Source organism: Chiloscyllium plagiosum, chromosome 11, assembly GCF_004010195.1.
Source record: "Chiloscyllium plagiosum isolate BGI_BamShark_2017 chromosome 11, ASM401019v2, whole genome shotgun sequence".
In the NCBI taxonomy this organism is placed as follows: Eukaryota; Metazoa; Chordata; class Chondrichthyes; order Orectolobiformes; family Hemiscylliidae; genus Chiloscyllium; species Chiloscyllium plagiosum.
In genome coordinates, this window is record NC_057720.1 from 51791751 (window position 1) to 51807491 (window position 15741).

At 43.0% G+C, this 15741-nt stretch overlaps 1 protein-coding gene across 1 annotated transcript in view; it reads right to left on the bottom strand.

Moving 5' to 3' along the window:
- Positions 1-15741, bottom strand: part of slc1a7a (solute carrier family 1 member 7a) — a 72960-nt gene that overhangs the window by 11709 nt on the left and 45510 nt on the right. Inside the window, exons 5-7 of the mRNA XM_043699315.1 lie at positions 10856-11081; positions 8130-8229; positions 6304-6537 (exon numbers count right to left, since the gene is read on the bottom strand). Of these exons, the coding sequence (XP_043555250.1) occupies positions 6304-6537; positions 8130-8229; positions 10856-11081 (560 nt within the window). The remainder of the gene's footprint in view (positions 1-6303; positions 6538-8129; positions 8230-10855; positions 11082-15741) is intronic.

The window sequence follows — 15741 nt, forward strand, 5'->3', positions numbered from 1 at the left end:
AGGTCCTTGGACTCCTCCGTCGCCAGACCATGGCAACACGACGCCTGGAGGAAGAGCGCCTCATCTTCCACCGAGGAACCCTTCAACCACAAGGGATGAATGCAGATTTCTCCAGCTTCCTCGTTTCCCCTCCCACCCATCTTATCTCAGTCCCAACCCTCGGACTCAGCACGGCCTTCTTGACCTGCAATCTTCTTCCTGACCTCTCCGCCCCCTCCCCCTCTCCGGCCTATCACCCTCACCTTAACCTCCTTCCACCTATCGCATTCCCAACGCCCCTCCCCCAAGTCCCTCCTCCCTTCCTTTTATTTTAGCCTGCTTGGCACATCCTCCTCATTCCTGAATAAGGGCTTATGCCCAAAATGTTGATTTTCCTGCTCCTTGGATGCTGCCTGACCTGCTGCACTTTACCAGCAACACATTTTTCAGCCAACCCTATGATGATAAGCAATCATATTCACTATCAAGGGAACATCAGATCCCTACCTCAATGATGATTGCACTCAAACAAGGCCATGTCATTATACCAGTTCTTGTCTCCAACCTTCTTCACTGCAAACCTGTACCTCAACTTCAGCAAATTACCCATTGGCATGGAGAAACAGAACAGACAGAAAGTTGTTCAACCCACACTGTCTTGAATCCAAACTCGAGTCACTCTAACTGCAGTCAGTGAGCTGAATTTACAGATGAATTTGCAAGTTTTTTTTGTCAAGAGGTGTGAGGGAGGAGCACTGCTGGGAAGGTGAGTAAGACCATTTAAAATACTTACCTCAGGTGTTGGGGCCTCCATTTGTCAAGAGGTGTGAGGGAGGAATAAAGGACTGCTGGGAAGGTGAGTAAAAAACAAATTTTTTTGAACAGAGCGGTGAGGAAAGAGGGCAGAGAGAAACGAGCGCTGCTGGCAAGTTTTTAAGTGGGTGAGATCTAAACCCGAGACCCTATACCGTAGGGATTCCCTCCCACCCACCTCCTCTAATCTTACTAAGAGTCTGTAAACTCGGTAGGTTTTCAGGTTTACTCATTTTTTCTTTTCTTCTCTTCCTTTGTTTAGTCCTGTGTGGGCTTTCAGTGTAGCGGGGTATGGCTGATAGGGCAGTTGCATGTTCCTCCTGCAGAATCTGGCAGGTGAGAGACACTACACATGTCTCTGCTGATCACATCTGCAGGAAGTGCACCCAACTCCAGCTCCTCAAAAAGCGAGTTCAGGAACTGGAGGTGGAGCTGGATGAACTACGGATCATCAGGAGGCTGAGGGAGAAATTGAGAGGATGTACAGGGAGGTGGTCACTCCTCAGACCAGGATAAGGACAGCTGGGTTACAGTCAGGGGGAGGAAAGGGAACCAACAGATAGGGCAGGGATCCCCTGTGGCTGTTCCCCTCAGCAATAAGTATACCGTTTTGGATACTGCTGGTGGGGATGGCCTACCGGGGGAAGCCAAAGTTGTCAGGCCTCTGGCACTGAGCCTGGCACTGTGGCTCAGAAGGGAAGGGGGGAAAATAGAAAAGCGCCAGTGGTAGGGGACTCAGTAGTTAGACAGAATCTCAGGAGATTTTGTAGTCAGGAACGGGTCTCCTGGAAGGCTGTTGCCTCCCCGGTGCCAGGATCCGGGATGTCGCTGATTGGGTTTACAGGATTCTGAAGGGGGAGAGTAAGCAGCCAGAAATCGTGGTACATATTGGCATCAATGATATGGCCAGGAAAAGAATGGATGATCTGAAAAGTGACTACAGAGAGCTTGGTTGGAAGCTGAAGAGCAGGATGAGTAGAGTAGCGATCTCAGGTTTGCTACCAGTGCCACGGGATAGTGAGGTGAGGAACAGACAGCGAGTGTAGCTCAACACGTGGCTGTGAGGCTGGTGCAGGAGAGACGGCTTCAGATACCTAGACCATTGGGATACCTTCTGGGGAAGGTGGGACCTGTACATGAAGGACGGGTTGCACCTGAGCTGGAGGGGCACAAATGTCCTGGGTGGGAGATTTGTTCATGGGGTTCGGGAGGGTTTAAACTAGTTTGGCAAGGGGTTGGGAATCAGAGCTACATATCTGAAAGGGGGGCAGTTGTAGATTGGGCAGTGACAGGATGTAGTGAATCTATCAGGAAGATTTCTCACGTGATGAAACAAAGGGATTGGCTAAAGTGTTTCTGCTTTAACGCAAGGAGTGTCGGTAAACTCGGTAGGTTTTCAGGTTTACTCATTTTTTCTTTTCTTCTCTTCCTTTGTTTAGTCCTGTGTGGGCTTTCAGTGTAGCGGGGTATGGCTGATAGGGCAGTTGCATGTTCCTCCTGCAGAATCTGGCAGGTGAGAGACACTATATATGTCTCTGCCGATCACATCTGCAGGAAGTGCACCCAACTCCAGCTCCTCGAAAACCGAGTTCGGGAACTGGAGCTGGAGTTGGATGAACTAGAGTATGGATCAGTACTTGGGGCTATGATGTTGTGGCCATAATAGAGATGTGGGTTTCACAGGGCAGGATTGGTTGCTAGATGTTCCAGGATTTAGAACATTTAAAAAGAACACCGAAGGTGGAAAAAGAGGAGGGGGTGTAGCTTTGCTAATCAGAGAGTGCATCATAGCTACAGAAACAAATGTTGTTGAGGAAGGTTTGTCTACTGAGTCAGTATGGGTGGAAGTTAGGAACAGCAAGGGAGCAGCCACCTCATTGGGTGTTTTCTACAGACCCCCTAATAACAGTAGAGAGATTGAAGAACTCATACGCTGGCAGATTTTGGGAAAATGCAGATGTAGCAGGATTGTTGTTATGGGTGATTTCAACTTTCCCAATATTGACTGAAACCTCTTTAGTGCAGATGGTTCGGATGGAGCCGTTTTTGTCAGGAGTGTTCAGGAGGTTTCCATACTTAGTATGTAGACAGGCTGACGAGGGAAGAGGCCATTTTGGATTTGGTGCTCGGCAATGTGCCAGGACAGGTATCAGGTCTCGCGGTGGGAGAACACTTTGGTGACAGTGGCCACAGCTGCCTCACATTTACCATAGCTTTGGAGAGGGAAAGCAGCAGTTACCAAGGGAAGATATTTAATTGGGGAAAAGGAAATTATCAGACAGGAGTTGGGAAGTACAGACTGGGAGCAATTGCAGAAAGGGCACAGCAGACATGTGGAGACTGTTTAAGGAGCAGTTGTTCCAAGTGATGCACGTATTTGTTCCTCTGAGGCAGGCAAGAAGGGGTAAGATTAAGAAGCCTTGGATGACGCGAACAGAGGAGCTTCTTGTCAAAAGGAAGAAGGCAGCTTACGTAAGGTGGAGGAAACAAGGATCTAGCACAGCTTTAGAGGAGTACAGGTTTACTAGAAAGGAGCTCAGAAATGGACTGAGGAGAGCCAGGAGGGGACATGAAAAAGGCTTGGCAAGAAGGATTAGGGAGAACCCAAAAGCATTTTACTCATAGGTGGAGAATAAGAGAATGATCAGGGAGAAGGTAGGACCAATCAGGGATAGCGTAGGGAACTTGTGCATGGAGTCTGAGCAGATAGAGGAAGCCCGAAATGAGTTTTTTGCTTCAGTTTTCACTAATGAAAGGGACCTTGTTGGGAATGAGAACTTTGAGGAGATGGGATGCAGGCTTGAACAGATCAAAATTGCTGAAATCGATGTACTGGAAATTTTGGCAAACATTAAGATTGATACATCCCCAGGGCCGGATTAGACTTATACTCGGCTGCTCCGGGAAGCAAGGAAGGAGGTTGCTAAGCTGCTGATGAAGATCTTTGCTTCCTCACTTTCCAACGGAGTCATACAGGAGGATTGGAGGGAGGCGAATGTTGTTCCTCTTTTCAAGAAGGGTAATAGGGAAATCCCTGGCAATTACAGACCAGTCAGTCTTATGTCTGTGGTTAGCAAAGTTTTGGAAAGAATTCTGAGAGTTAGGATTTATGACTATTTGGAAAAGCATAGCATGATTAAAGGCAGTCAGCATGGCATTGTGAGGGGCAGGTCATGCCTCACAAATCTTATTGAGTCCTTTGAGGAGGGGAAAAGACAGGTTGATGAAGGTCGAGCAGTGGATACGATGTAAATGGACTTCAGCAAGGCATTTGATAAGTTTCCCCATGGTAGGCTCATTCATCAACCTGTATGAGATACAGGTGGTATGAGATACAGGGAGATTTGTCGATCTGGATTCAGAATTAGTTGGCTGACAGAAGGCAGATAGTGGTTATAGATGGAAAGTATTTTTCCTGGAGATCAGTGTTGAATGGTGTCTCACTGCACTCTGTTCTTGGGCCTCTGCTCTTTGTAGTTTTTATCAATGACTTGGATGAGGAGGTTAAGGGGTGGGTTAGTAAATTTGTAGATGACACAAATGTTGGAGGTGTCGTTGATAGTATCGAGGGCTATTGCAGACAGGATGCAGAGCTGGACTGAGAAATGGCAGATGGAGTCCAACCTGGATAAATGTGAAGTGGTGCACTTTGGAAGGTCGAACTTGAATGCTGAGTTTAGGATTAAACACAGGATTCTTGGCAATGTGGAGGAACAGAAGGATCTTGGTGTTCAAGTACATAGATCCCTCAAAGTTACCACCCAAGTGGATAGGGTTGTTAAGAAAGCATATGGTATTTTATCTTGCATTAACAGGGGGATTGGGTTTAAGAGCTGCGAGGTTTTGCTACAGCTCTACAAGTCCCTGGTGAAACTACACTTGGAATATTGTGTCCAGTTCTGGTCATCTTACTCTAGGAAAGATACGGAGGCTTTGGAGAGGGTGCAAAGAAGGTTTACCAGGATGCTGCCTGGACTGGAGGGCTTGTCTTACAAAGAGAGGTTGACTAAGCTCGGACTTTTCTCTCTGGAGAGAAGGAGGAAGAGAGGAGACCTGATTGAGGTATACAAGGTAATGAGAGGCATGGATAGAGTCAATAGCCAGAGTCTTTGCCCCAGGGCAGGATTGACTGACACGAGGGGTCATAGTTTTAAGATATTAGGAGAAAGGTACAGAGGAGATGTCAGAGATAGGTTCTTTACGCAAAGAGTTGTGAATGCATGAAATGCATTGTCAGCGGTTTTGGTGGAAGCAGAGACATTAGGGACATTTAAGCGAATTGAGGGGTGCGTAGGATAGGTTATTTTATTTTAGATTAGGATTAATCCTCGGCACAACATTGTGAGCCAAAAGGCCTGCTCTGTGCTGTACTTTTCTATGTTCTATGACACTTGTGTGTGTGCTCTCACTGAGCTCCAAGAAATTGTTGCCTCTTTCTCTGATGCATATGAGAAAATGACAGACCAACCCCTGCAAAACTGAAGTCTTCTTCCACACAGATTCCACATTACACCACCTACCCCCGATGATTAAGACCAGCAAGGCACTGGAAAGCCTCAATCATTTTCCCCATCTTAACCTTCTCAACAAAGACAAACATAGATAATGAAATTCGCCATTATGTTCAATGTGATAACTCAGCTTATAGTTGACAAAAGGCAAGATGATTTGAGGACCAAGCTCTCAAATCCCAGGGCTAAGTTCATGGTTTAATTGGCAGTAGTATTATCCATGTTCCTGCATGACTTGGAGACTTCAGCAATCTACCGCCACCATCTCAAAGCACTGGTGAAAACCCACCAGCAATATCTTTGCAAAGTCCTCTAAATTAAGAGACAAGAATGGCAATTTAATAACACCATTTTCTCCCAAGCCACATGCCCCGAATCAAAACAAAAATTACTTAAAAGCAGTCCTGGTGGGTAAAATGTGGTGTTAGTAAGCCTACCAGCAAAGTAACATTGCTGGTTCACTGGACTCTAAACATTAATTCTGCTTTCTCGCCAGACCTGTTGAGCTTCTCCAGCAATTTTGTTTTTTGTCCCAGTGTTACTGTTGCAACAGGGGATTGCCAGGAGGACAACAGAAGTGCTTCAAGGATGTCCTCAAAATATCACTGCAGAGGTTAATCATCGCTGCCACCTCTCATGAGTCAATGGGTTGTGACCAACCAAAATGGAAAAGACTTGTTTCGGAAGACACAGAAAACATCAGTCAGGAATGTACAAAGGCAAAATTCAAACATCAGTGAGTGTGTAAAAGCTTCCACAGAACTCATATACAATATTATCCAAGCACCAGCTTTCCCTCATGTGACAGAATCTACCAATGATGAATTGGTCATCAGGCATGTCAGAAGCAAAGTGAAAGCAGAATGCTGATTGGCTGCTGAAGACGAATGTTGATATATTACTGAACACATCATTGAAATGATGTGTCAAATAATTTAAAAAGCCAATTTAATTCTTCATTAGATGATAATACTTAAACCTTGCAAATCGTGGGACATACCTTGATGAAGTAGCCAAAGCTATGAGTAAGGCTTGAAGGATTCCTCTTATATAAACAATTGGATTTTTCTTGGTGATAAAGAGGTAAACCATGGGTAGAACAAATAGCCCATGGACCACGAGACCACAAACCACTGTGATAGCGTAGAAGCCCAGTTTTTTCCCGATTGCTGTAGGGTCATCCATCTCCAGGATTTTGCCAGCAATGAGAAACACTATGCCTAGAGGGAAATAACTAATATAAAGAACATATTATGTTCAACGTAACCAATTAAATCAGAACAGAAAAGAAGAAGAAACAATAGCAAAATTTAAAAGTCCAAAGCCCCCATACCCTTCTGATGCAAGAAACCCCACAGGACCACAGTTATTTAGATTTCAAGAACTGTCTTATAGAATTACAAAGAATTCTAGTGGAGAGAAAGGGAATTGAATAAACACCTGAAATGAAAAGATTTCCAAGAAACAGTGGGAAGTGAATTGGTTAAATTGCTTTGCAAAAAAATCAGCACAGACATGATTATCTAAATGGCCTCCTTCTCTGCTGTAAGCATTTTATGATTCTAAACATTATTTTATCCTTCTGGTGTTTTTCATGCGTGTCTGAGAAAACTGGAGGAGACAATGACTCAAAATGGTCAAGACTTTGAAATAACTCTACAGAGGTCATTATCCCATCACCAAGTCACCCTTTATTCACACATGAAGAGTCCTTGACACTGATCCAGCTCCCTCAGAGCCTGCTCACACAGTGACCAGAATGTCTGACACCCCTGTTCTTATCTGTCAGGTAGGGCTCCCTGATTGGAATAGATTAATAGCCCCTTCTTTGAGGTCCACCTGGCTGCCCTCATTACAATCACTAAACACTTTTTCATGTTTTTGGATTTTAATTGATCTCTTCATTGAAAAATATAATTAAATTATGGAGAAGTTAAAAAGTATTTTCAGGACTTTAGTTGTAGTGGTCCAGCACATTGAAATAGAATAGTTCACCAATCTACAGCTAATAAAGATACAGAGGACTATCTAAAGTATTTATTCAAATGTTATAATTCACAAAATATATTCATCATAAACGTGATCAGATTTTGCAATAGATTATAGGTAGGTAAAATATAATCATATTAAGCAAAACATGAACCTAGATAGCAAGTAAGCTGTAGTCCTCACTGAAATGTCACTGAAAATAAGACCCCAATTGCAGGTATTATCTCAAACCATCAAATGACACCTCTTGGGCCCTAATGTCAGTGAATACTGAAAGTGCTGCAACAACTCTCACACACGTCATGCCTTTTATATACTAAAGCATCTTGAGAGACTTCATAGGAGTGATATCAAATAAATTTGACACCAAGCCAGATTAAGAGCAATATATGAGCAAAGACTCAGTCAAAGAAGGTAGGTGCAAAGCACAGTTAATTTGGATGATTTGGCATTTATGCTGGGGCAGACAATCAATAGAATAGTGCAGTCTAGAGTTAACAAAAACAACAGATGGATTGAAGCAAGATAATTAATAGAAAAGTTTTGCAGACTAATGTTTTAACAAAATTGATGAATATTTTCTCAAATTTCCTTGTGGCCTAGTGGAGTGTGATAGACCCTTTGTAATCTGACGGTGACAGCAATGTTTATTGTTATTCTCTGGGAGATTAACCAATATAAGATTTATAAATATTTAGCATTTGCAAACAAAATAAACAACTTTCAGCATTTACTGGTCACAACATTCCCACATAACACTATAATTCAACAGGTAGTGAAACAGTTACTATTCATTCAAATTCAGTTCTGCATGAAGAGCACCAGACCCAGACTCACCATGTGGCAACAGCAACAATCTTCATCACAGATTCATTTAAACATTGACAGAAGCTGACCAGTGGCAGTCCATTCTTTCCCATTCTCCCCAGCATTATACCTTGACACAGAGAATATAACTTGTCACAGCTCAAGTCATTAACTTTATCTGGATGTCGCAGAGTTGCATTCCTATCTAGCCCTGAAACGTGGCAATTGGTTTATGAGATTCAAGAAAAGGTAGACTATGAAACACGTAGTCTAATCCAAAGAAACAATGTAATGGACCCCATTCTTACCCCACAGGGTCTCAATTACACCTCCTCAGACACTCTTGCACTCCTCAACCCTGGCCTGGCAGAACCCCACCCCATCCCCTCCCCTCTCACTGGGACTCAAACCTACCCCTCCTCCTCTTCCCCACCACCAGACCTGGCCTGATAACCCTTCCACACTTTGTATGCCCACCCTGGCAACCCTGTCACCAAACCCCACCCCGCACTCCCATACACAAACTGAGTATCCCTCCCCCTGCCAAGCATGACCTAACAGAAACCTACACCAACACCCTGCCACTGAATCTGATTCAACCCACACCTCAGGTCTGACCTGAACCCACCACCAGACATGACCCAACCACCCACCATCAGATCAAGTGGTGAAATAATGGTCACCACTGAACCAGATTTGTCCCACTCACCCTGACCTCCAAAGAAAAACTGCATCACATACCTGACACCTTCATCATCTTGCACCCTATCCCTAGAGCATGCTACTCACTTTTGACTTGGCACCTGGCCACTGGTATCCTACCCTCAATCCACTTGGCACCCTACCCATCTGTATCCTACCCTCCAAGCACCCTAATATCACAATCACTTTATATACTTTCCATTTGACTGCTACTGTCAAAGAGGCTTTCAGGCCCTTTAAATGTTCAGAAAACAGCAGCTCATTGCTTTGAGAAGGGAATGTGGTTTGCCTTCCTTGACATTTCAGCACTAACTGCCAGAATAGAAGCATGACTTTCACTTTTCTGAAGGAGCCCTGATCAGAATCTCCTCTCAGAAAATCAGAGTGCCCTTCTTTTGTAAAATAAATTACATTATGGTGATGTGCAATACTGGCCCTCGAGCAAGTCAACTGCTTGGAAGCTTGGTAGAACATTTACCTATACTCACTCTTATCCTATATGAACTATCAATGATCAAAAGCCCACTAGTGATATAAATGTAGTGGTAGGTAACAAACTATCACACAAATATTCACATTAATTTGTAAAATGCTTTTGTCATAGGATCTTTTTGCTAAATAAGCCCAGTATCAACACTACAAAGTATTGTTACTTACACCATATTTCAACTTAAGAAAAATAATTGGCTGATGGCAGGAGACAGAGGGTTGTTGTGGAGAGTTGTTTTTCAGACAGGAGCTTGTGACCAGCGGTGTTGAGTCCACTCTTATTTGTCACTTATATAAATGATTTGGATGAGAATGTAGGATTTTTGGTTTGTAAGTTGGCAGATGAAAATTTGTGGTAATATGGACAGTGAGGAAGATTATCTAAGATTACAAAGGGATTTTGATCAATTGGGCTAATGGACCGAGGAGTGGCAGATGGAGTTTAATTTAATTAAATGCGAAGCATTGCTTCTTGGTAAAATGAACAAGGGCAGGGCTTTCATAGCTCATGGTAAGGCCCTGGGAAAAACAGAGAGATCTAGAGGTTTGGGTACATAATTCATTGAAAGTTGTGTCACAGGTAGAGTGATAAAAAGGGTGTATAGCACGGTTGCCCTCATTGCTCAGACCATTGAATATAGGAGTTCTGACACCATTTTGTGGTTGTACAGGAGGTTGGTGAGGCTACTTTTAGAGTACAGTCTGTTCTGCTATAACACGGTAGCTACGTTCTCGTCCAATCCTGTGTTATAAGAGCATAATTTAAACTGATGCGGCTGGAATCAAGTTATAACAAATTCATGCTTTAAAACTTCACATTTTAGAAATATTGTCCCCAATTAGTCAATCGTGTTATAGCGAATTTGTGTTAATGAAATGCGCATTATAGCAGAACGACCTGTACTGCGTACAGTTCTGGTCACCCTCCCATAGGAAGGATACTATTAAATTGGAAAGAGTACAAAAAGGGTTTATGAAGATGTTACTGGGACTGAAATGTTTGATTTATAAGGAGAGGCTGGATAATCTTGGACTTTTTCACTGGAGCAGAAAAGGTTTAGAGATGACCTTATGGAGGTTTATAAAATGATGAAGGGCATAGATAAGGTGAAGAGCAAGGTTTTTTTTCCGTTGTGTTGGAGAGTTCAAAACTAAGGGACATAATTTTAAGGTGAAAAGAGAAAGATTTAAAAGGGACCTAAGGGACAACTTTTCACACAAATGGTGGCTCGTATGTGGGATGAACAGCGAGAGGAAGTGGTAGATGCAGGTGCAGTTACAACATTTAAAATACATTTGAACAGGTACATGAATAGGAAAGGTTCAGAGGGATATGGGCAAAATGTGGATGAGTTGGAACAAATGGTCTGTTTCCATGCTATATGATTCTATGACTCTATAAGAAGATTGATATGGATAAGTAGACATTCTAAATAAAGTGTTATAATTTGCTAAAGAAATAATAAATAGACATAGGAAATCACAAATGAAAAAAAAATCATTAAATAATCTATATACTGACGCTTGTTGCATAGTTTGACAGATGTTCTGTTAAAAAAACTCACCCATTGTTGCAGAAAATATAACAATGCCAAGAACATTCATTCCTTCACTTGATCCTGGCCCTGATTTGTAGATAATTTCTGGAGGTGGGGTAATATCCAAAGAAATGTTCTGAACTACTTCAGAGTCATTGTCACCTTGAATTCCATAAATTAAAGGCATTCGTGTGGCAGCTTCAGATCCCACAACTTTGACAGAAACAACAATTGGAACAATCTTGGTTCGATACTGTGAAACCAAGCAATGATGTATTTTAGTATTCTCAAAGAGAACAAACAGCAATTTTAAATATAAAGTATAGCTAAATGACTTCTATCTTCATAGCCACATTAGCCGAGCCAAAACAAAAGTTGAAAATGAAACTCTATTGCTATGAGCTGAATTTGTGACTCGCTTTCATTCGAAAAGTGTTAATTTGTGTTGGCTTTAAAACCAACAGCATGAAGGAAGTCTGGGATTTCATGTAAGTGAGAATCCTCCATACATGCATCTAAGATATTTCTACACAAGAGAACATCAACTCTTTAACCTCCTGTCACATTAGCAATGTTTGTTATGTTCCTCATGAAGCTGAACTTCCTAAGATGGTAATTTCTAAAAACCTCCCCTAAAAGGGAGAATTCTGGAAGTACCAGATCTGAGAGAAATGCCTATGTGGTCTTGTTTACCATGATGGGTTATGGGTGGCAGAGCTCAAACAGAAGTCTATCAAAATCAAATAATAGTTTTCACATGTCTGACTCATTATACAGAGACAACTTCTTTTGGAGACACGAGTGGGGGAAAAAGTGTTGAGGGAAGGGGTTAAAAAAACAATTGCTGCAAAAAACAGAGAATGATTGCAACAAATAATAGGATACTTGTGAAAGTGAGAACACAGGACCAGAGCGAGTCACTCGGCCCATTGAGCCAGTTCCACCATTCAACAGGTCCAAATTGATCATTTATCTCTATGCCTTTGCTGCACTACCCCCATTTCCCTTATTATCATTGGCAGCTAGAAATCGATTGATTTCTATCTCAAACATGCTCAATGATGGAGCTTCCACAGCTCTTTGATGTAGAGAATTCCTAGGCTTCACCTCTCCCACTAAGAAGAAATTCCTTAAATAGCCAGCTCCATATTTTCTGCTGGTTTTCAGCTAGTTGATTTTCTGTTGGAAAGAAAGCAGACAGAACAAAGGAGAACATTTGAAGATTAAGGAGATACCATGTAAGGTTTGAAAATTAATTTTCTGCAAATACAAGTTCAATTGCCTTTCTAAAATTCTGATGAGATCTGATTCTGTAACGGATTACCACAGTCCTCTGCATGAAAAGACATCCATATTTCCTCCAGTTCCTCTGGTTCAAAATAATGAATAATTAATTCAGGTTTCTTCCCACTTGGCAGAGGAAATGGTGGAATTTCTCCTCCCTGGTGTGGTGTAAGCAATGAGCAAGAGAAATGGGAAATTACTGTGAGAAAACGAAACTCAACTTCCTTTTGTTGAGAACATGTTTTCTGATGTTCTCCTCAAACCCGCAAATAATGACTTCAGATCCTCACTATTGAGCAGTAACAACCATGCATTTACATGCATTTACACCTCATTAAAGCCCCAACATTATTTATACACCATTTTTAACTCTCCTATCCTTCCCTGAAAAACTAGACAGTACAAAAATTCCCAACATGTGCATCAAAGCGGGTACCTCCCAGCTGCATCTCACTGACTGTTTGTACTGGCCATCTTCCAATTGCTGCGATATGAGAACCCATCTGCATTATCCATGGTCACCATCCTTGTTGACCTTAAATCCACACAAGTTAGTATCAGCAAACCACCAGCTTCACCACATTATCATGGCTACTCTCAGACCACTGCATGCACCATTTTAGCCCTTCAACATTTTAACTGCAGTTCAGACACATCTCGCACGTGTATGTTTGTGCCAGGATGGCACACATCTCATGCGTGTTCACAAGTTGTACCTTATGCTGTTAGTTTGCTTTTTTAATGCTTTCTCACTTTGCATTTACTTAGAGCCTTCCAGTCTCTACACAGTCACATAGTTTTCTTAGTGCACTTGCATTGACTTCAGCACTGACGTGTGGACAACCACATTTGTGTGACTTGCAGTGGTTTATTAGCCCATGGGTCTTTAATGCTTCATTTCAGGTTGCTAGCCTCTGTGTCTTGCATTTTTTTTTATTGCAAAAGGAGATGCAGGCAGCTTGAAATGTTGGGAAACACTGGACAGTCAAAAGGGTGGACATAACACTGTCTGGCAGCTTGCAATGTTAATATTACACCTGCAGCATGTGTCAGCGCTTTATTTGGAAAATATACTGCATGTGCTTCAAGCAAATGGCCATGTGAGGAAGTTAAATGGGAATGGTCCTCAGTGGGGCGAGGGTAATCTGCAACCAGTCAAGGGGCTCATCCAGTTTTAGTCCAGGAGTTTGGTCATGGTCACACCCAGAGATTAAGTGCCATTAGTCCAGAGATTATAAGTAGGTCAGTCAGATTACAGTGGCAATTTCATTCCAGACAGGTAGTGGACCTATTTTTCCTGCAATAAGACAAAGATTATGTATCATTAAGTAGATGTAAGAGCAGTTAGCGATCATGCATGAACAGGCAAGATGGTGGGGTGCCTCCAGTGGTTGAGAAGGAAGCACAGAGGTCAGAAATCATTTTGGAGGTTAAAGTGGATGATAGCCTTTGAATGGACATGATGAATGCAATAGTGAAAGTTGTAGCGCATGAGCCTGGTGTGATGTATGTGCAATGTGACAGATTCAGAGTGAGTGATGGCCCTGTGAATGTGAGGGAGCAGATAGAAATTGGTGATCCTTAGCCTTACAGAGCAAAGAAGACCATAGACCTTCGTCCTGCTCTGCTGGGCATCCTTCTCTAAATGGGATGGTGGTGTGGATGTCTTTGACGGTCAACTAGTAAAAGGATTGCCCTCGTTTCCACCAATCCAACCACCAATCTCCTGGTCCCTATCTGGGGCGAGGAAAGCTTTTGTTTCCTCTGGGCCATGTCCTGAATGTAGAGGATGACCACCGCATTATGAGGGTCAGTTTCTGGCTTGCAGCTGCTGAAGTGGTTTGCAGCTGGGCATTAGGCTTTAACCACTGGGCCAGAGGCAAGCAAGCAAGAGGTTCCCAGCAGTTGAAAACTTCCAAAAGGCCTTTGATAAGGTGCCTCATGGGAGGATGCTGAGTAAGTTGAGGGCCCGAGGTGTTCGAGGTGAGCTACTGGCATGGATTGGGAATTGACTGTCTGACAGAAGGCAGAGAGTTGGGATAAAAGATTCTTTCTCGGAATGGTAGCTGGTGACAAGTGGGGTCCCGCTGGGTTCAGTGGTGGGGCCGCAGCTGTTCACTTTATATATTAATGATCTGGATGAAGGGACTAGGGGCATTCTGGCAAAGTTCACCGATGATAGGAAGTTAGGTGGACAGGCAGGCAGTACTGAGGAGGTAGGGAGGCTGCAGAAAGATTTAGACAGTTTAGGAGGGTGGTCCAGGATATGGCTGATGCAATTCAACAAGAACAGGTGCAAGATCTTGAACTTTGGACTATTTTTTAAATGATGAGAAATTCATAAAGCCAAAGTACAAAGGGATCTGGGAGTGCTAGTCCAAGATTCTCTAAAGATTGATTTGTAGGTTGAGTCCGTGATTAAGAAAGCAAGTGTAATGTTGTCATTTTTCTTAAAAGAGTTGGAATATAAAAGCAGCAACGTGCTTCTGAGACTTTATAAAGCTCTAGTTAGACCCCATTTAGAATACTGTGTCCAATTTTGGGCCCCGCACCTCAGGAAGGACATTCTGGCACTGGACCGTGTCCAGCAGAGATTCACAAGGATGATCCCTGGAATGGTCGGCCTAAATATGATGATCGGCTGAAGATCCTGGGATTGTATTCATTAAAGTTTAGCAGGTTGAGGGGAGATCTAATAGAAACTTACAAGATAATGCATAGCTTAGAAAAGGTGGACGCTGGGAAGTTGTTTCCGTTAGGCAAGGAGACTAGGACCCGTGGGCACAGCCTTTGAATTAGAGGAAGTCAATTTAGAACGGAAATGAGGAGACGTTCCTTCTGCCAGAGTGTGGGGTGGGCCTGTGGAATTCATTGCCACGGAGCTCAGTTGAGGCTGGGGCATTGGGTGTCTTAAGGCAGAGATTGATAAATTCTTGATCTTGCAAGGAATTAAGGAAGAGTGCAGGTAAGTAGAATTGAAACGCCCATCAGCTGTGATTAAATGGTGGAGTAGACTCGGTGGGCCGAATGGCCTTGCTTCCACTCCTATGTCTATTGATCTTATGGAAAGCACTTCCATCTCGTTGGCCCAGTAATTTCCCTAGGAAGGCACCTAAGAGCCCAAATGCTCAAATAAATAAGGTGAAGAGTGTAAGATTGTGTGACAAAACTCAGTATGAGCCCTGGCAGAACAGATGCCATGAACTTCACAGAACAAAACTCTACCTGAAAATGGAAAGATTGCACCCAATATCTTTCTTGATTCATTATCAAAATCCCTTGGCATTTTGGAATATTTATTGAGGTTTTCTGTCAACATCTCTGCTTTTCTAGGTTCTCCAATCTCCCAACTGAAGTTCCTCAGCTCAGGGGTCATAATAGTAAACTTACTCTGCACTGTTTCTCGGACTTTGACATTCTTCCTAACACATGTTGACCTGGACTGTTTGCAATGCTCCAGTGGAGGTCCAATCAGATATTTTCAAATGGTATAGTGGGACTGCTTTGTTTTCATATTTGAAGCCTTTATATACAGTAGTTTGGCACACCGACCTCTACACCGCTGAGGCCAAACGCCAGCTCGCAGATACCTCCTCCTACTGCCCCCTTGACCATGCTCCCACCCCCCC